The sequence below is a fragment of the Rhipicephalus sanguineus genome, unplaced genomic scaffold, assembly GCF_013339695.2.
Source record: "Rhipicephalus sanguineus isolate Rsan-2018 unplaced genomic scaffold, BIME_Rsan_1.4 Seq1676, whole genome shotgun sequence".
Taxonomy (NCBI): domain Eukaryota; kingdom Metazoa; phylum Arthropoda; class Arachnida; order Ixodida; family Ixodidae; genus Rhipicephalus; species Rhipicephalus sanguineus.
In genome coordinates this window covers 46,463-68,101 of record NW_023614668.1, presented here as the reverse complement: position 1 = coordinate 68,101, position 21,639 = coordinate 46,463, and the positions used below count along the sequence as shown (strand labels likewise).

Here is a 21,639-nt window from a genome sequence, read left to right as displayed (position 1 = left end):
AGGCACGTGGGTTATTGTATAGGAGAAGACACTCTTAATAGATTTTTTGAGCACTGCAATGAAGAAAGAAGGCGTTCTGTTTAATTAACATCGATGAACTGCTTAGGCCCATTGTATTCTGCTTTGGTATTACAATGTGTTTGCGCATCTCTCTTTCGCGACGTTTAATTTTTTCCTGCGCTGTATCTATATGAACATGCTTACGCAAATGAAGTGCGGTTTGTGTGTACGGTAGTTTATCAGCTAGTTGTCGTTGCGGCGTTTCACAGTCCTCAGTATGTCACGTACGGAAGCATGAGTTGGTAACCTTCCGCAGCTGCGGTATGCGTAGTCGAACAGCCTCGGTAGAAGTCGAGAGTTTAGCGGAAAGGTGACAAACACTCTAAGAAAAAAAAGAGTATGCGTGACTTTTTTCGGAGAGTTCTGACTTGCCACGTATACGACTCTCTTTAAATAGTCACGGTGACTCTCTTGGTGGGTCAGGGTCGGCTCGCTCTAGGAGAGTCCCCTGACCCTCTAGGAAGAGTGCAAAGACTCTCATCGGGAGGATCACGTTATCACTCATAGGGAGTCAGACTACTCTTGCCGGTAACGCTCCTAGGGGGGTCAAGGGACCCACACCGAAGCATCAAGCGACTCCACAAGTATTAAGCTACTCATTCGATCCTTGCTCTACTTTTGCGCGACTACTGCTGAAAATAGTGGAGTATTGATTTTAAGCAAGTCCAATAATACTTGCCGTTCTGCCCAGCGACTGTAAATAAAGAATAGTTCAGTTTTAGCATTATTTTAAAGAACTCGTCAAAACAACACATATTTTCCAACAAAGTTATATAGAAAGCGCGAAAAGATGGTCTGTGATTTCCAATTAAGAAGTTTGGGTATTCCTCATTTACATGCTTCTATGAGTATAGCCAACTAAAATGTGTGACTGTGATGTGCACAGTGTCATATGGTGCTAAATGAACAGCAGAAATCGCCATCATGTTTCCATATTTATTCCTTGTGATTAAGAATAAATCAAAAAGTGGTGACGGCTGGAAGTATCAGACTTGTGGCTTGCTAGGTTGTCGCTCCTGTCCAGCGTGAGCACCATGAAAAACGGTATCTGAAAAGCAGAACGTGATATTATGATGAGAAAATGAAATTGCAGTAAAGATTTGCACAACCTACACAAGTGGTTCACACAGACATAATAAAGGCTTACAACAAAACAACAAAGCACATCCTCCGGCAGCCAGGGGCATGCCGTGAGCGGTTATTGACCGCACGTTTTACAAACGTAACCCATCCTTAAATACTCAGATAAACAGATGCGAGTACTAGGGCCCGAACGACACCCAGCGCGTGCGTACGCCGTCTACGTCGAGATCAGACATGTGATATGCTAGAATTAGCGCACATAACTCCCACAATCACGTACACTCACTCGATTCTGTTATAGCGCCCAACGTCATCGCACTGTATGCAAACCACGAAAACAGCAAAGAGAAACGAGGGAAAAGAGTGCACGCCGGCGGCCGCAACAACGCGCGCCGTCGAAAGTCTAGAGCTTTTTCACTTTCACCGGCGAGGCGTGTCCAACTTGAATGACTACCGCGTACATTCTGGAAGCCACCGTACTATATCTGCACCTCAAACTACCGTCTTTCAGCCAACAAAAACCATTACATATAGTGCGTCTGAGCGTTCTGTACACAGGCTTTTTTTTTTTCACGTTCCCACGCGTGAAAGCACGCCGCACACTCAAGGTCGATGGAAATGTTATTATGAAGTAGACTAAAGGGCATCTCAAAACGACATCTTGCACCTTCAGTAGTGCAGACACGACGTGCGATCAGCAAGAAATGACCCTCGATTATTGTTTGCATCGCTCACTTTATGGGAGCTTGTACAGCAACGCGCATAACGGTGGCAACTCGTTAACTGACAGCTATAGTTGGCCATCCGCAACAGCCCCGCGGACACAGGCTGCTGTTGGAAATGGCTGGCAGATAACTTCCGCAGAGCTGCTGCAGACGCCCAGCTAAAGCTGTATAATTAGTGCCTACGAAGGCAGTACACTCACCGTTAACTGGCGCCCGTTGTCCGTATCCACAGCTCCATGAATATTCCGCCCTCCAAGCGTCACTTCGTGCACGGAGCCGGCGTCAACACCACCGAAGACGCGCAACCAACTCATCCACGCAACGCATTCCAATAGACCAGGAGACTGAGACGACTGAGAGAGGAGAGCGGCGCGCCACCCCGGCGCCAACCCCGTCTGCGTCGCCGAGCAATGCGCCACAGCGGCGCCAAAGGGCGAGCGTGCGATATGTATGGCGTATACTGCGTATACGGCGGCTCTTCCGTATACCGAAGCCAATTGAAACGCGCTTCAGGAGGGTCCAGTGACTCCTTCCCAAATGCGAACTCTTTTTTTCTGCCTGTACCTTCCAAAAGGGGTCAGATGGACACCCGAGGAGAGTCACGGTTCCATGACCCTCTTTTGACTCTCTTTTTTCTTAGAGTGAAAGGTGACGTCAAATGCACTCGCCGGACATGTTGTGTCCACGGGCCATGTGATCAACTGGGAAGATGCTTCCGTGATCGCCACGGAAAAGAAACTCTTTCCACGGCTTCATCTCGAATCATTGTTTATTCAAACCACTGCGCACACTCTGAACAAGAGCTGTGGTAATCTTCCGCCTGTGTATGCGCGTTGCCTCAAACATGTGATTAGACAACCTTATAAGTAAGCGAACTTGCTGCTCGTCCTTCATTGTGAACAAGGTTCCCGTGTGGGAGCCGAAACGTCTTTTTAAGAAAATATTTTTACTTTTGGTCGGCGCTGTGTTTCCTTCGTCCAAGCCTCGGTAGACTATCAAAGTTCGTTGCTGGGCTAGTTGGTTCACAATCTACAATACTGGATAGCGCGAATTCGAACAGGACACAGAAGGCAGCACCTGTCCTGTGCATCTGTGTCCCTTCTTTGTCCTGTTCGAATTCGCGCTGTCCGGTATTGAAGCCTCGGTTGAGCGGGTAGGTACGCGTTTTGGGAAAGGGGGGAGGGAGGGGAAGTGGTGGGTGTTGGGAAGGGAGGTGTACTAAAGAGTTATGCAGACAGAGAATGATATTGGCTATCAAAGAAAGAAATGTCTATATTTGTACACGAGCGATATAAAGCTGAATACATTGTAAATTCGTGCAGTGCGCTGCTGCATGCTGAAGTTTCTATGCTAGTGTGCTGCGGGCCGTATTACTTGGCCTCGGAGCCTGATCCTTGTCGGCCACTTCTTGCCGAACACGGTATACTCGCACGCTCTGGGGTAAAATAAACTCGCCACATGACTTTCGCTTCTATACACATCCCAATAAAGACTGTTATCAACATTGCTGCTTCATGGAAGCCGAGCGGATAATTGAATACGGTAGTAGAGGCTGCATGTTGTCATGTCTTTCTTCTTAGTACAACGATTCCAAAACTATTTTCTAAAGAAGGGTTGATATCGATGCTTCAGAAATCCCCTCTTGGTGTTCCGCTACCAGCATCATCTCTTATTCGCTCGTGCTTTTTCTCACTAGTAATGTTTGTTTACGCGATGAACAGATTCCCCCCTCCTATCTCCTTTAATTCTCCGTGCGAGATAACGCTATTGGTACAACACCTGCATACATGTGTCCAGCGATTTCAAGATGTTTGGTGAGTCAGGCAGCCATCTTTCGGGCTCTTCGTCCAAGGATTAAAACAACAACAACAAAAAAAAAAACCCGGTCCTTCTACGCTGCGTTTGGACAACCGTGGTTACTTCGTACGCCCGCGTTCTGTCGGGTTAGAGGTATAGGGGGCAATAAGCATGCAAATTACCATGTACTCACGTGTCGGAAGCTGATAAGTTGATAACCGTGCAGTGCAATGTTAATTTGCGCCCCCTTAATGACCAGCTGGCACAGTATTTTTGTTATCTCGGTTACACACATACTCAGTTTCTCTTGTTTCGGCATGCACGGTGGCCAAGTCCACGTTACGACAAGAACTACGCGAGGAAGTTTATGCCTCTTATATTGTTTGTCACGGTGCTGCAGCAACACTACCATCATGGCGATTGTTCAGAGAGTTCATGCAATGTCTGTGGTGGAGGGGCGCGGGGATGTGATAGACGGACGTAAGAGACTTGTCCCTTCTGTGATCATCGAAGCTGTGCAGCTCTAATGCCACAGTAGAATTGGAATCTTCGGAGCATGGCTGTCTCAAGTCGCATCGTCCTTCCCATCCGGTTAATTTTAAATAGTCGATGAGAGCTGGGAAATGAATCTATTTGGATTTACCTCCAGAAATATTAAATTAAACCAAGCTGTCGACATTGCAGCTGCATGAAGGCTACCCAGGATCACATTCTTTGGGAATGCGAGGCGAACCCTCCTCCAAGGACGATACTACCAGCTTCCTCCCAAGAAGCGTGGGAGTCACTCCTGTCGGTAACCGACTATCTTATTCAGGCAAAAGGGATTAAGGGGGCCGAAACGGTCGTGACAACTTGCTGGCCATCACCCTTCGAACCACCGGTAAGCTAATGTCAATGACCTCATTGGGCCATGAATGGAGGTATATCTCCCATCATGTGCATTATTCTGGCAACACTTCGCTGGTCAGTGACCTGGGGGGAATAGGCATGTTTATAACGTGACAGCCTATAGAAAGTCCTCCTTAGAGAAGAGGGAAAATGTCCCCTTGCTACTCCCCCTCCTTTCCCTCTAAGTAAACACGCCTATGCAAATGCTGTAGGTTCAAGTTTTATTTGAAAATATGTGGGCGATTATGACGGTAAACTACCCCGCTTTGTTTGCTTCCGTACTGGTCGCTAGCTGCTTATGATTCGTCGGATTTTTCTGAGTCATGCCCACGGAATCTGCTCGTAACGGGACGCAACAAGTGCCGTGAAAATGACACATCGCGTAATGACGACCTCTGCATGACTGCGTAAAACATAAGAGAATAAATTGTTTTCAACACTGAATATTTTTGGCCGTCAGTTTTTCGCTATTGGTAAAAATCTGCGGTGCACTGTCAGATCGCCTGCAGAATAGTGCGTACTAAACAGCGCATTATTATGCTAAATACCTACACCTTCTCGGAATAGCCGGACAGTGTCTCATTCTGAACGAATTCAGGATGGCTGCCCGCCGGCCACTTTGGCAGCGGCTACTTATAGAAGCTGTCGAGGTGGATTGATATGCGCATAACAAATACTTTCAGTTGTAGTTTAATGATGGTGAACCGTTTGTCCACGTATACAACTCACTGTGAATTCGTCTTTGTGGATACAGAGGGAGAGAGCGAAATAAGCATTATTAGGACCTGGTGACAGCCTTCGCAGGTGGGCGGTTTTCTTAGGCCAGAAAACGGTGGACCCTGACGATCTCCCTGGTGCGGTCGATGAAGTGGCGAGGCAAGCTTGAAAGCTGGGCTTCCCACTGTGTTCGAGTCGACCGCCTTAAGGCCAAACCCCATACGCGCGGAAATGCACTCGACAGCGGCAAGCGACGATATGAGCCACAAAACGGGCCGTTCGCGCGACGTGTCGCGTGGTCGATATCGCGCGATCGCTCGGTTTTTCAGATTTGGAATCCGTCGTCCGGAAGTGCTGTGATCAACCAGCCAATAGCAAAACACCGGAACAGGATGTACATCAGTGGTGTACTGTTGGTTGTCGCCACTTGCTTATCGACGCGCACCAACAACAACGTTCAACATGGCCAACGGAGACGAGCGCAACGTTGACGTCGTTGAACGCGAACGTGCGTTATGGGACCTCAGGGACAGGAACTACAAGTCCCGCACTGTCGGTGACGCGGCTTGGCGGCACGTAGCAGCAGTGATGGGATCGAAAAAAATACCGCAAGACATTGATAAACATTGTATGTATCATTATGCAACAAAACATCGTATTTCACGTTGCATACCGCTGATAACGGGCCACTTTTGGTACGAGTAAACACCCTCATGCCAACAACAGTAGAGATCGCTCGTCGAAGCCGTCGCGTGAATGGGGTTGTCCAATCCAAGCGACCGCTTGCGCGAAGGCGATCTACGTCGCGTCGCTGTCGCGTGCATTTCCGCGAATTTGGGGTTTGGACTTTATTCGTCGCATTTTTGCAAGCCTCCACGATCGCCGCAAGCTACCGTGTGATAAGCAAGGCGAAGCATGTGAATCGGAGACAAAAGCGGAAACCTCCTTTAGCTCTACCAGCTCGTCCCAACAGAAGCTTTCAACACTTCTGCAAACTCATCGACTCACAGCAGCTGGGATATAAAGCAGCGGCGATGCTATTCGATTTAGAAGAAACAAAATGAATTTCATGAAACAGAAAGAGCGTGTGATCGGTCTATGAAAAGTTTGCTGGTTCTCGCCCGTATTTGCGTCGCCTCGCCGGTGACGTAAATTTCAAGCAAGGTAGAGCCGAATAAAACCACAGAGTGTTCTAACATTATAAAGCCCCTGCTTAGCGGTAGAATCCTCAGAAATGCTGGAGCTCAAGGCGCGAAAGCGTCGCATACGCGGCTCGCACCAGAGAGACCTTCCAGTGCGTCGTCGTGAGACATGGAAGACAATCTTCACAACAGAGGCGTATGTTAGATACGTTATAAAATTTCATTAGATAATTAAGTCATTGCTGTGTTGAAGGGAAACTACGGGGGCGGGGGGCAGGTTTCCTTCTGCACCTCCGGTAGATACGCCTATGTGTAACGCCCTGCCACCAGGAGATTAGAAAACATATCGGCCAGTCGACACAGCTGTTTCGTCCTTATCTGAGCTTATTCATTATCGCTTAATTGACAATAAAACGGTTACAAGTATATAGGGTCATTCCACGCCAACTCTCCCAGTCGGGGCGCTCGACAAAAAATGTATTTCTCTAAAAAAATCTGAGAAAATTACGTACATATAGGTATTAGTTCTACAGTATTTCCCCAAAATATTTTGATCGGCAAAAATTTTTCGGGCACGTGAGCGCCATTTGAACTTCTAGATATGGTGAAAAACCGGGTACGAAAAGAAATTCGCTATAAATGGACCATTTCAGGCATTTATTCGAAACTTGCTTTTTTGTGTTTTTAGAGCATCGCGCTTTTATTATAGGACAGTTGCTTAGAGTAGCTTTATATTTTTCACTCCTTAGCGCTTAGGTAAAATTGAGTAAATTGCAGCGTTTTCAGGAATTTTTTTACAAAAGACGGTTGTAGACCAAATACATCAATTATTTTTATAGAACTCTCCATAAAACGTACTATTTCCTAAAATTTTTGTTTTGCCTGTGTGCGGCGCACAGGCCCTAAAATAAAATCCTGAACTTAGAAAAAACGCTACATTGGCCCATGTTCAGACGCCTGTAGCACCCTAAGCTGGTCCAAGGAAAAATGAGCAGAAAAGCGCATACGATTGAGAATAATAACAACTTCGTCCACAGAAAGTTTAATCGAAGTAGTTTTTTGAAGTTTAGTCCCACCATTGCATTATTTTGCTATGGGGGCAGTACAAACCGACTGAATTTACTGCATAAAAAAAGAGCTATTGTATTCGTAGCACATGGTTTTCACATTGCCTCTGTGTGGATCAAGGATAAAATAACAGTAACGGCTGGGAAAAAGGACTTTACGAGTTCGTTACTTGCTGGCGCTGCGCACGCAAACTTTAAGGTGGAAGTCGACTCTTGGATGTCAAACCTGGATCTAGGCATAATGAAGAGTCGTAGAGCAGTGTTGTGTATGCACATACTAACCTTCGCTACCTGCTATTTCATTCAGTTCGTTTCCTTCGTGTGTTCAGGCGGGCCGAATATCTTTTTCTCCCTTTAACGTTGCAACACTGCGATAAAAGACTCTGATAAAAACCAATGCGGCGTTTCTAACTAAATATATCAAAACCACTGTGGCGTTGTTAACCAAATATATCGCACAGCGCAGGACTGTGATTCCCTTAGTTTATATTGTTCTTAAGATAAGTGTATTGCTGCCTGGAAGTTACCACAACAAAAATGTTAAGAAGAAAACTCAGTCTTGCCGACGAAAACCTGATGGGCGGCACCTCTTCAAACGAGTAGTGCCGTGATCGGCCCACAGAATGCGATTGGATTGGAAAGGCTGCGTTAGCAGTAGTCTGGCATAGTTAGCAGGTTTGTGCATGTGCAAACATATACGCAAGCAAGTGAGCAAAAACAAAGGCGGCACAGCAGCGAAAATCGGAGCACGCGATACGAAATGAAATTGTCGCGCCCTCTAGCAGGAGGATGCAGCACTTTGCCAACTGCGGTTCCGGTTTCCTCCGTGAGAAGACAGTCGGTGTCGGCGCTTGATATTCTGGCGGGTATTGTCGAAAAGCGATACATTTAAGACTCGGATCGGCTCTACCACCTGCAGCTACCGGTACTACTGAAATCCTTGGGCATTGCGCACTAAAGCCATGACATAATTGTAATCATGTCATGATTTCGGCAATCAACCATGTAATCATGTCACGAGTCAGGTCATAGAGTGAGGTAGTCCGGATTAACTTCAATCACGCGGAGTTCTGTAACGTGCACCTGAATCTAAGCGGTCTTGCATTTCTCCCCAATCGCAATGCGACCGCTGCTGCCGGGAATCGAACCCACACCCTTAAGCTCAGCAGCGCTTTGCTTCGCGTCATCTCCTCTTTATCTTTCTCCCGAAAAACTCCGGTTAATGGGCCAAGCTTTGCAGGCAAAAATAATGTCAAGTCCTTTCGTCGTGATTTATGCGGAAGTCTATAACAAACGCGGGCGTGGTGGTCCTGAATCACAAACACCGCATGTTTCGAATAGAATTCCAGCGGTGCAAAAATTCCTAGCGAATAGTTCCTTTCACATGGTAGCGAGTACACTGCTTGCACGGACCTCGGCTGCGTAAATGATCGTAAGCTTGTAGAACTCATATTATCTACTCCACATGGCACAATTTCTTTATTTTCTCTGCAATATTCATTTCTTTTTTGTTTTCTTCTTCAAAAAGTATCCTATATATCATGACGTGAGAATGGGAGCTGCAATTCGCTGTTATGATGATGATAACGACTGAGACATGTTTTTTTTTTTTTGACAAGGACCTTATGAGGAAACATGTCCTATACGCCGTTATGAACCACGGCCATCCAATCTCTTATTCTCGTACGATGTACTACTTTGCATCTCTGCCGAATGCGAGCAGAAAATAGTCATATCAATTTACGCCACGCTAAGCCGTGTCGGGGACATATTATACGAGGAGGCTAACCAAATTTGCGAACAGTTGCCGCCACTTCGGTCATCGCGTACACAATGTTAGTGAAATGTCAACCTTTTTCCAACTCCTTGCCACGCCTTCGTACATAAAACAAAGAAAGAAAGATTCCGCACGAAGGCGTATCGCAAACATTTATTCCTTTCCGGTTTACACATCACATGTCACATTTTAAGAGGCAGGGACGGTGTTGTGTCAGGCGCAAGCAAGTTGTGGTGGAACCTACGCCTACGCACGCCCTCCGGTCTGGTCTGAGGTACTTCGCGTCGTGACGGCTCAGTGGTCAAGGAAAAGTTGTTGCGCAATTTCTCGGCAACCAGGGCTAGTGTGGCGATCGCGAGTCCCGCAAGCCACGTGAAGAATATTCCTCGCAGACCGTCCATCTGACTTCGGTTAGTCTTGATTCGCTGCTGGCTCAGCGCAGACTCCCGGAGGCAAGGCGTCTCGTCCTGGCCGCTGTCACGAAACAGCTTGTGAATCAGACCGCGCTCGACGAACAGCTCGATCCTGTGATCACGTAAGCGTAAATTAAGGTAATGTAGATTTTGTTGTTTTACGCGCCAAAACCGAGGCGTGAATTATGAGGTACACTGTAGTGCGGGAGTGCGGGTCGATTTTGACCATCCGATATTCTCTATCAAACACCTAAATAAAAGTGCAAGAGGGATATTTTACCTCGCCCCCATCGAAATGCGGTCGCCGGGGCCGCATTCCGATGCGGGAGACTTTCTGTGGGAGTCGAACCCACATCATCAAGCTTAGCAGCGTTACACCCTAGCGTATACTTGGGTGAAAACATCAGCACGAATTCCTTCTAGACCACTTTCTGCAGGGAATCGCAACTTACAATCAACAGCAATAAACAACTCTCAAAGAAAGCATGATGTTACAGTGGTGTCGCCAGGGCGACGTAGAAGTGCCATAGTGCGTCATTTGAGCTTTTTCAAAAGTCGTAAGGCTTTAAGCTGCAGTACATCTAACTTTGAACGCCGGCATACATGATCCGGCATACATGATCGTCTATGTATACCGGATCGGGTACAGTCCTTCAGAAAGCGGGTGAAGAGGCTCCTTACGACCAGAATCAATAAAATAGGCATTGTTTAATGATATTCTATCCGAAACGCGAAAGATTTTGTAAAGGACACTCAAAGCTGTAGCCTGTAAAGAACCGTAACCTCGCGTCGACGTAGCCTTATTGGAATGCTGCTAAGGAATGCAGCATTCCAATCACCATGTGAGTTTGACACAGCAGCAATGCGACTGGCGTGCAAGGCAACGCTGGGAGACGAGGCGAAAGCATTTCACAGTACGTTCCAGGCTACAGCCCACCATGCTTCGTATGGCGCCTCCTTTCGTCTTATCGAAATTCTGCTTGGACATCCTTAGGGAAGAAAATTCGCCCTGTTTTTTTAAAGCCTGATATGAAAGCTTGGTGTAATACAAGCAATCCCTGTCTGCCTTTCCATGTGGTCGTGGCCCATGCTCCTTGAGAAACTGGCCTCCCTTTACAGGTAGGTGGTGGTGGTCTAAATATAGACTTCTTATATTAAGAAAATTGTTAATTCTGCGAATGACACGCGTGTGCTTGAGCCCCGTGCGTTTGTGCGGTGCCCATACTTCTCTCCGATGCTGGTGCGGAGTTGCTTGTCCAGTTCTTTCCTCATGAACAAGGAAATGGGCAGCTGCGCCACCAACTTGGGCGCGTAGTAGAACTCGCCGTCCATGTCGCCCAGTGTGCTGCAGCGTTCCTTCATCTCTCCCGCGATGGGTTGCTGGGTGAAGATCATGGCTGCCTCGCCCTGTCAGGATCATGTCGTGATCACGAATGTTTCTCCAAAAACCGGTGTACACAAATTTACAACGACTAGCTGTCTGTGCCTCTTTTCTTTTTCAACGGGATAGACCGACCGCTACAGACACCGGACTTAGTTATAAGTGGCAGTACATTACACCTGCCAGTTGAACGCCGGCCCTTAGTTTGCTTCCCAAATTATGTCCTTTTTTTCTGGAAAGCAACTTCGTTTGACATGTAAATCTGTCAAAAAGGATACGTAGACGTATAGAGTAAGTGAATTGAATGAGCGTGTTAATTTGCGAGTCCTGTATCGTAGGCCGCGCCGCTGACTCAGAAACAAGATAAACAAAGGAGGAGGAGGGGGGAAGCTATTACGGTAAGAGAAAAACTGCAGTCACTGTCGTGCTCTAGGTGGACCGTTCAGCCACAATTACGGGAACAAGGAATGACAAGAAAGAATTGCGGGGTATATATGGATGAACAATATAGTACGGTGCAGTACGTAAAAAACACGAACGCAAAGAGTGAAAGCTCGTTTAACACTTTCTTTTAATGTGGTCCATATGCAGTTATGGACCTAAACACAGTGTGATGAGTGGAGTGCGCGTTTGAATTGTGCGCCTTTGAAAAGTGTGCATCATAAAGAGAAAGACGACAAGGCGTGCGAGCGCGTAGATGAGCACAGTGCCGAAAGGAAGACGACGACGATGAAAACCTTCCCGAGGGCGCGAGGCGCAAGGATTCGACGTACAAGTGGCCCAATCAGAAACCAACACGGATCAGGTCAGGGGCCAATTACTTGCTAACACCGAGGTCCAGCAGTCTCCAATGAGGAGTGGACAAGTGTGCCCGAGGGCAGAAAAAGCCTCGCCTCAGAGGGTTCCGTGGGGAGTTCGAAGGGAACCAGACAAGCGGAAGGTTGGAACCGGACCGGGCGCTGAAGACAGGCCGTCGGGTTTCGGACCCGAGCCTCCAGGACTTCAACCGGCCGGAGCCTCCTGCCGTCGTGTTCCCGAGCGAGGACACCATAGCCATGGTACGCGGACTCCACCCCAAGGCCTTCGGACTCCAGTGCCGGCAGGCAACGTAGCAGCAGCAGTTGTGCTACGGACCCGAGCTGTGCATCGAATTGCCTGGCCAGGTTGCCCTGGCATCTCAGTGCGTCGGCCAGCAGCCACCGTTACCTCTTCGTCACCAGCCAGCCCGCGTCAACTCCATCCGTCAAGCCTCGGCGATTTGGTGAGACTGAACTGGTTTTATTCCACGCTTCTCTGCTCAGCCGCGTCAGAAGTAGACTGTACAGTTTGTCTTTGAACATGCCTTTTGTTTGTTATTAAGAGTGTGTTACCGCGTGCAGTGAACCTTTTGTTGAGTGTTTGGCTTTAGATTGTTTTTTTGCTCTAGTGGTTTATTAAAAGTTTTGTGTGTTGTTCGATAAACCAACGGCTTTGTCCTCAATAAAGCTCTCCGACGCTCAAGGCATAGAGAGCTATCGTAAACAGAAAAAGAACCTGCATAACAAATTGGCGTCCGCGACAGGACAAAGCCGTTTGTTTTTCAACTTGATTGTTCAATAGTTAAAGCCATGACGAGCACGTGGGAAATATTGGAACTCGCAGACCGCATGGGTCTCGAGGGCGCGGAGTTCAGAGCTTGGTATGAAGAGCGAATGGCGCGAGAGCGAGAGGAACGCGCTGCAGAACGAAAGGCAAAGAAGGAGAAGCTCGAATCGGAGCTTAGGGCTAAAATGGAACAGCTCGAAGTGGAGAGGCGAGCACTTGAGCGGCGACTCGAAGTGGCGATGGATGAGAAGACGCACCTTGAGAGCCATAATGATGGGCAAGTTGTTGATGGTTGCTCCGATAGCGGTTTTTGCTGGAGCGAATTGGATTTCCGCAGGGTTAGCTTTGAACCTCGCCATAGCCTTTCAATAGAGCCAGGAGCTCAGATAGAGGATGGCAGAGAGGTAGGCGGCCAAGAAAGCAAGATTCTTGCAGAGCTTGATGAAGCGGAGGATAGCTTCGCAAGCGTGGAACAAGGTAGTTCCATTGAGAGTGAGTGGTGCTTTGGAACCTCTGGGAGGCCAGGCACGCATCAGGAAGAGGTAGGATTGCCTCTCAACAGCTCCACTGAAGGAGCACAAAAAGGTCGGCTAGGTGATGACGGCGAGTGCCGTGAAAAAAGTTTGGACGCCGATCCTTGTGTACCACAGGAGATGGTAACAGGCGCCACGTACAGGGTCGAAGACCATGTGAATCACTCGCTCTTAAAGAGAGAGTGTCCGCCTCATCGGGTGTCTGCAGATGCGGTCTCTCCGAGAGAGCATGGGGAGAGAGCAGAAGGACTTGTCCAAGCGGACAGTTTAGCGTCTGAGGTGCTTTCTCCAGTATCTATCGATCTAGCCGAGCCAAATGACCAATGTGGAAGGGTCAGTAGAGTTGAAGTCAGCGCTCAATCTAAAGAAGGCGAGCTAGAAGGTGGTGGTCAATTGCCAGAGTGTAACATTTTGAGCAGTGAGGAAGATCATGCGTCTTCTGTGACATCCAGGTGTGCTGAAGGCACTTTCGTCAAGATGTCGGATACATTGACGGCATATAAGCCAAGACCAAGTGTTGGCTCACCGGAAGGGTTCACTCGAACGCTTCCGACGCCGTGCGCGTGGAGGCGACGCCGCCAGTTGGATTTCCATCTTCGTTACGCTGCGGCTAGAAACTCCGCTGAGCGTCCGTGTGGTCTCATGCAGGGGTACAGACGCGCGTTTCAGCAAACAGGCTTCACAGCGTCTTTGCCACGGTTGTTTCTTGAGCGTTTGAATGATGCCACTCGTCTGGTTTGGGACGCTATAACTTGAGCGTCGATTTCAATGACCGGTCGCTGTTTCGGGTTCCTGACTTTGGATAACGGATTGATATGTTTTGTAAATATCCGAGTTTGTTGTGAACTTTCTCTTGACTTGGAATGGAAGGTGATGTACAGATAGTGATGTCGGATGTGAGGTAAGGTGAATAGCTTATGTGGCAGCTGTTTGAGGGTATAGGGAAAGCTGGCTTGGATTAAACGAGCGTATTGTTTGGAATGGTCATGGTGCATTAGGGGTGTTTGTTTGGCCTGAATAGCGGAACTGTGTAATGACCGGTCTGCTGTACTGAACGGACTAATATTGAGTGAGTGTTTGATGAAGAGTTTTATTGTTTAGTCTCTGTTGGCATTACCAGTGTAAGGTTAGATCGTTACAGTACCGGATCATTAATCTGTTACCATGATTGCACAGTTTTTGTGTTGTGAATATTATTATTGTGTGCGCATTGACTGTATTGAAAACGGATTAGTGTACAACGGCAATGTTGTGTGCTGTCTATCACTTATGTGTTCCGCGCACTGAGCAGCAGTTTTTCAAAGCGAAAAACTTTTCGAAAAAGGGGCCTTTGTGATGAGTGGAGTGCGCGTTTGAATTGTGCGCCTTTGAAAAGTGTGCATCATAAAGAGAAAGACGACAAGGCGTGCGAGCGCGTAGATGAGCACAGTGCCGAAAGGAAGACGACGACGATGAAAACCTTCCCGAGGGCGCGAGGCGCAAGGATTCGACGTACAAGTGGCCCAATCAGAAACCAACACGGATCAGGTCAGGGGCCAATTACTTGCTAACACCGAGGTCCAGCAGTCTCCAATGAGGAGTGGACAAGTGTGCCCGAGGGCAGAAAAAGCCTCGCCTCAGAGGGTTCCGTGGGGAGTTCGAAGGGAACCAGACAAGCGGAAGGTTGGAACCGGACCGGGCGCTGAAGACAGGCCGTCGGGTTTCGGACCCGAGCCTCCAGGACTTCAACCGGCCGGAGCCTCCTGCCGTCGTGTTCCCGAGCGAGGACACCATAGCCATGGTACGCGGACTCCACCCCAAGGCCTTCGGACTCCAGTGCCGGCAGGCAACGTAGCAGCAGCAGTTGGGCTACGGACCCGAGCTGTGCATCGAATTGCCTGGCCAGGTTGCCCTGGCATCTCAGTGCGTCGGCCAGCAGCCACCGTTACCTCTTCGTCACCAGCCAGCCCGCGTCAACTCCATCCGTCAAGCCTCGGCGATTTGGTGAGACTGAACTGGTTTTATTCCACGCTTCTCTGCTCAGCCGCGTCAGAAGTAGACTGTACAGTTTGTCTTTGAACATGCCTTTTGTTTGTTATTAAGAGTGTGTTACCGCGTGCAGTGAACCTTTTGTTGAGTGTTTGGCTTTTAGATTGTTTTTTTGCTCTAGTGGTTTATTAAAAGTTTTGTGTGTTGTTCGATAAACCAACGGCTTTGTCCTCAATAAAGCTCTCCGACGCTCAAGGCATAGAGAGCTATCGTAAACAGAAAAAGAACCTGCATAACTAATTTTTCACATGACGGTGTAAATGTGAAAAAAAATGTGTGGCAACTTTCAAGATTGATTAGGTGTCTTAGGTTAAGACAGTGCAGTGGACTGCGTTGCATATGTGTAGTGTGTGGCCAAACGCGCACTCATCGACAGTTTTTTAGAAAAAAAAAACTTTTCGAAAGGGGGACTTATTGTGATGAGCGAAGTGCGCGTTTTTAAAAAGTGCGCGAGTGCACCGATGCAAGGAAAAAGAAAGACGACGACTGAATGTGCGTACGCGAGTTCTCGGGGCGGCAAATGAAAGAAGAAGATGTGCGAACAGGGCGCGTGAAGTTACGCAAGACGAATTTGTCCAATGGGGATCTTCCACGCGAGTCAGAAGAAGAGAGCCACGGGTGCAAACAGAAGAGCGAGGAGACGGGGCTGAGACGTGGCCAGGAGAAGAACGTGACCAGGGCGCGGGAGTGGCGGCCAGCAGGTTCCTGCGTCGAGGCCGCTGCGGGCTCCCACCTGGACACAAACCCAAGGTTCCATCGTCTGGCGTTGGCCAGGCCTCTTCTCAACGTCTGGCGTTGGCCAGGCACGCCTACATCTCCTGCTCCCTCTCCAAGCGTCGGTGGACGAACGCTGAAAGGTCGCTGACCGCGACTCGCCCGACGCCACTGTCCCTCCGAGCGACGCCTTCATCCAAGCCGAGCCTGCGTCCCGCATCTTCCAGCATCGCCGCCTGCACTACTGCGTCTCTTCTGTGGGACTACGTGTACGGAACGGTGAACGGTCTTTTCATTCTGAACTTACATCTATGCATTGTTACAGTTTATTAAGCGGCCCATAGTCCTGTTAACTTTCTCTACCTCTTTCATGTTTTCTTCCATTTTCTATCAATTTCTCTCTTTTTCCGTTTGTTTAAATATACTGAGTGTTGTTCTTTTCTTTGGGCGCAAATGGTCTCGTTTCTCCTTCCCTGATGACGGTTGCGTCATCTAGTTTTGTTACACGAACCTACGCGAGAGCTGGTTAATTTAACAGCCTCGTGACACACAGATATAAGCATTGAAATATTGACTGAAGAAATTTAACATGAATATTTTAATGATGAAGGAATTTAAGCAGCTAATAACTTATCGCTCTCCCAATCACACTGGCATTAGATGTTTCCCGATGAAAGGACGATTGAAGATGTTCCTCTGGTCACACAGCCTATACTCGAAGCGCACGTTTTCATGCGTTTTAATAAAACTCTGCTGCTTCTCTCCACATTGTTATACTGTTATTAAAACATCATTCTCTTTGAAACACGCGGTTGTTGAACCAATGTTCAAAGTGATTTTTATAACAAAAAAAAAATGTTGCACGACCTCTTCACAACAGAGCGCAAGGTATAGGACGTGGTATGCGGTCGGGACGAGGGCGAACATATACCATTTCACTCCTTTCAAAAGAAATAGTGAAAGAAAGAACTTGCCTTTAAAATTCGCTTCAGAACTGGCACACTGAACAATTCATGGCGATTTAAAGCCGATTTCAGTTTTCTTATCTTGTCGAAGATTTTGTTGAAGACATCTGTTTTCGATGTCTGCAGAGAATGAAAAGATAAATAAAGAAAACATGAAAGAAATTGTTTGAAAGAGTGTTTTCTTGAAAAAAGAAAGTATTCTTACTGTAACGGAGACGCGGTGTCGAATTTAACAGTACACTTTACTAAACATAAGTGTTCACAGGCACTGAGTTAAATTTATATAAAAGTGGAAGCTTATGGTTGACAATCTAAATGTCACTCTCTTCCTAAATCCGAGTGACTTCCTTGACTGCTGGCCTGCATTGTTTCTAGGATAGCAAGTCCAAACTTGTGTTGGTTAATGAGCATGCAGAAGTAACGAATGCCAGGTATATTTGACAGCTGGGAAGTACCAGGTTGAGATACTTACCTCAAGGAGCCACAGGAATCCGGAATCCGGCACAACTACAGGCGTGATCTTAGGATCATTGGCCACGTCTTCAATCCCCTCGATGCATCGGACGTCGGTGCGCACAACCAGCGATGCCTTCGTCTGGCCGATAAAACTCGTACGCAGTACAATAAGGCCGAGAAGCCAAACAGCCACCAAATTTCTTTGTGACATCCTAGCGGGCACATGGGATGAGGCTGCGAAGTTTGAAAGTGAAATCCAGGGAGTGACATAAACACATCCCTATACACCCCTGTATTCCATCGTGAGGGCATACACTCTCTGTTCACCTCTCTTTAATTAAACTCCAGAAACAATACGTTCACATATTAAATTCCTTCCACGGTAGCCTTCATGTTTGCATGTTTTTGTTGATATTAATATTTTACCTCTGTTTAACCTCTATTTTTGCAATATTGGCATGATTCATTCAATTTATAACCGTCTTCTAGCTTTAGACATTTGTCCTCAGCACAAGCTCTCTAATTCCAAGTGAACTCGGTTCGCCACCCATCGTAGCACCCGTGCTAATCTTAGTAGATACACTTTGCTTTATTCATCAATGTCATTCTGGATTAGTTCAGACATACATACGACATCGGTAACTTCCTTTCGATTGTTTATAAGAAACGTGAAATATTTCATATTGAAGTTATAATAAATTCTGCCGACTTGTGAAGGAATTACATAAGAAACCTACGTAATGTGGCTCTGTGCTCTCACCAAGAAATGCCATCTCTTTGTAAGGCCACAGGTAGTCCATACTTACTTATTGCGCCTTCCTATAGTCTCTACGTCTGTTTAATCTCCTCGCCGTCTTACTTTGGGACAGAAGGGCGCTTGCAAGCATATCAAATGATTCCAGGACGCTGCCATGCTGCTGTAAGTACCCGAGGCCGGTGTCCTCAGGGCGCGTGCGTCGCAGCAAAGCCGAAGCAGCGGAGATGCCCACGTACACCACCCAGATGACCAAGAAGGCTAGCGCGGTGCCAAGCCAGACGATCCAATTGAAGGCACGAAGAAATGCGAACACTTCCTCGGAGAAGTGGAAGGGACGACCGGCGAAGATGACGACGTCGATGTAGGATATCGGCAACGATGGATGGGCGACCTCCGCGCGAGAGGTGGTGATCATGAGGGGCCCTCCCGTGATGTCGGCCTCCTACACAGCAATTTGCAATTCGCCATTAGGATGGCAGGAGCGAATAAGAGCATAGGAAAGCAAAACGCACACACGCACACGCAAGCATGCGTGCAAAATTTAAACTCAGATGAACTGTTGACGTACGACATGCTGCCCATACCACAAAAAGAACATGCTGATCATGGGCATTGGCTCTTCATCAGTGAGTGCGGCGAAGACGGCGTGCTGACATTAAGACAACGTCCGGTGAGCGATCTCCCACCCACATTCTATAACCGGGTGCGATGTCCGATAATTTTTACGTAAATAAAAAGCAAGAAAACCAATAGAAATAGGGAAAAAAACCAAACAAACAAATAATTACGAAGTAAATCGACGAAATAAAAATAAAAGCAAGAAATAAAAATAGAAACAAAAGGCACAAAAGATAGTTAACTGAAACATTTGACGGCTATGATATTTAGAGTGATGCGCGAGTTCACATGGGCATAGGCAAAGCAATATAAGAAGAGACAGAGAAAATGATTGTGAGCAATTCCACTCTGTGAAGGTGGGCTTACAGCGACGCTTTTTAGCGCACAACACCGAGGTCGCACAGAGTTTTGAACAAGGGTACCAACTATTGTCTTTATCGGTGGTCATCCTGACGAAAGGTACACACACACATTCATTGTCTTCATCAGTAGTCATTAACTGTCTTGATCGGTGGGCCATTATTTCTTGGTCGTGACGTTAATGACGATGGTCTTGTGGCTGCTATGGTGTACAGTGATCGGCTCGGGTACAAGCATGGAGACGCTATTAGCCAGAGTAAAATCTATGCACGATTGCTCGTGAGGGGTGGTGTTTGCCCAAACTGTGTGGCACACACGTTTTTGTAGGCGCACAGGAGAAATACACAAAACCTTTGCGGTATACAGCATCGCTGATGAAAGAAGAAAGAAAGCATTATGCGTTCTTTCGTATTGGTTTATGTTTTCCTTTCTTGTCTTCTTTGTCAAAACCTATATGGCCACCAGGTTAGTATTTCAACTGCGTCTGTTCACGGAGTACCTAACGTTAGTCATCCTTGAAGCTGACATCATCTTCGTAGCGAAGGAGGCAAGCATTTACAACTCGTTTGTTCGAATGGTAGAACATACAAATAAAAAAATGTAATTTGCTCCTTAGTAATGTATCAAACTCACGTTCCTAGTGAGCATTCCCATCTTTCCGGACCAGCTTCCGTTGGGCAGCTCAACCCCGAACACGCCGTCCGAAGACACCACAAACGTTGCACTGTCAGCGGAGGAAAGAAAAAAAAAGTTGGGGAGAGTGAAGCTACAACCAGACAGAATGTGAATCCGCGGCTTATTTTGAGCAGCCAAGTGCTATCAATAACCACCCAAATAGGCATGTGTGATAGAAGTACAAAAATATCAGAAATGCTAAAATATTTAAATAATTAGCACTCGTAAGCTTATTTTTGTCGCAGGCCTGCATGATAACATATCTCATGGTGCACGATTTAAGCGCGCGGCAATGATGGCTTTGGCCCTCCATTCTGGTAAAGTGACGTCATAAGGAAGCACAAGAGGTTTCAAACTCAACACAATGCTGTGTGAAATAAGGACTTTTGCTATATCCCACGAAAGTTCGCGGTTCTGATATCGGCCAAATAATGCGAATCTTGTCAGGCTTGCTGTCGTTGCCACCGTGGTCGTTTCTTTCTTCCAATTAATTGCCGTCTGAATGTGCTCTGTAATATTTTTCTCATGTTTAGAGCTACAAAATCTGGACAGATGCACGTGCCATGCATAAAGCTCTCAGATATGCACGTGCAGAATCTTCGGTGCGAAACAAAAGAAAGGCTGATATACTTAAGCTTGAGTGCTTCGATGATAAGCATTATCAGTCCACCCGTTATGCCAATGAGAACCGTCTGGCCTCCATGGTTTTCGACCTCCAAATATGGCGAGAACTGCAAACGGAAACAGCAAAAAACATATCACAACAAATGCTTACGTATCACGGAGCTCAGCGATGAGCAAGACACATATTGTCGGTTCAGGGTACACGAAGCAGCAAAACAGCAAAACTTAAGCACTTTCTCGAAGCCTCGTATACAGAGCAGTTGAATCTTAGTGAAAACATTCCGAAATTGTTTGCGCTATTCGTCGCATTATATCCATGTCTTCAAGCCATATAGCCGTCCAACTCCCCGACGAGAGAAAAAAAAAAAAACCACGGAAACGGGCACACAGACTGCACGAATAGTCCTGGTTCTGTTCTGTTTTGACTTGCTAGCTGTGGAGAGACTGAGGTATATATAACTTCGGCTACTCCATTTCATTTTTAAAAGAAAATTTGTGAAACACACTGCACGTTCTTGTAGATAGGCTTGACGTGCGTCGATTGCTGATAGGACCAACGAACCATTTCAAGTGGTAAATTATGCAAACAGCAAAGTATTATATTGCTGCGGCCACAGAAAGGTCGGTGACTTAATGTCGTTTTCTGTTAGCCCAGGATTAATGTTACGGATAGCGGTAATATCATTAATAAAGATGCTAGGTAGGACTAGTTGTCGTAGTTATGGTAAGAGCAGTAGGGGTACCTACTAAGCGTCATACGCAGCCTGGCTCTAGGCACTGCTCTATACTTGCAGGTTCCGGACAATTTTTCGTAGTTGACCCCGAAACTAAGCGATATTACGCTTAATACGCAAACGACGCGCAAGATATATATCGTTCAAACAGTTTCGGGCACTTACTTTGACGTACGTAACGCGTACATCTCGTGTCATAACCATATCTCCGGTGTCCTCGGCGACAGACATGGTTTAACAATTGAGCCTGGTCCACGTATGTTTCTGTAAAAGATAATGGAAGCGTTCTTATATCAGTGCCTCGGCTGCACTTGCTATCAGTTTGCTTCGAGAGAATAGACCGCCTCCCGTGCTGTCTGCATAATTTTTCAATCCTTTATTTGTGCTTTTACTTATGTATGCCATGGAAGGAAGAGTAGCCGGAGACAGTAAAGGTACCAACGCCTCCAGTAAACCATGTCAATGAAAGTGGAGAAAGAGAAAAGGGATGTTCACATTGAGATAGGAGGTACCACGGACGCGTGTGCTAGACTTGCGCAAG

The 21,639-nt window shown here is 47.1% G+C and overlaps 1 protein-coding gene across 1 annotated transcript; it reads right to left on the bottom strand.

Moving 5' to 3' along the window:
- Positions 1–9,438: 9,438 nt before the first annotated feature.
- Positions 9,439–21,329, bottom strand: LOC119376607 (glutamate receptor). Its single transcript, XM_037646389.1, has 7 exons — positions 21,264–21,329; positions 20,371–20,471; positions 19,699–19,789; positions 18,190–18,529; positions 17,347–17,564; positions 10,895–11,076; positions 9,439–9,781 (listed from the first exon to the last, which is right to left on the bottom strand). Exons 1-7 carry the CDS (start codon positions 21,327–21,329, stop codon positions 9,439–9,441), a joined length of 1,341 nt encoding a protein of 446 aa, XP_037502317.1.
- Between the last annotated feature and the right edge of the window lie 310 nt (positions 21,330–21,639).

What these genes read in the sequence shown, in the direction of transcription:
- LOC119376607 (XM_037646389.1), bottom strand. Translation starts at nt 21,329, where the DNA reads ATGTCTGTCGCCGAGGACACCGGAGATATGGTTATGACACGAGATGTA. An exon ending in TGGGAATGCTCACTAGGAAC is followed by an intron (nt 18,530 to 19,698) that starts GTGAGTTTGATA and finishes ATTGCTGTGTAG; the next exon opens with GAGGCCGACATCACGGGAGG. An exon ending in GATTCCTGTGGCTCCTTGAG is followed by an intron (nt 11,077 to 17,346) that starts GTAAGTATCTCA and finishes TGATCCTGACAG; the next exon opens with GGCGAGGCAGCCATGATCTT.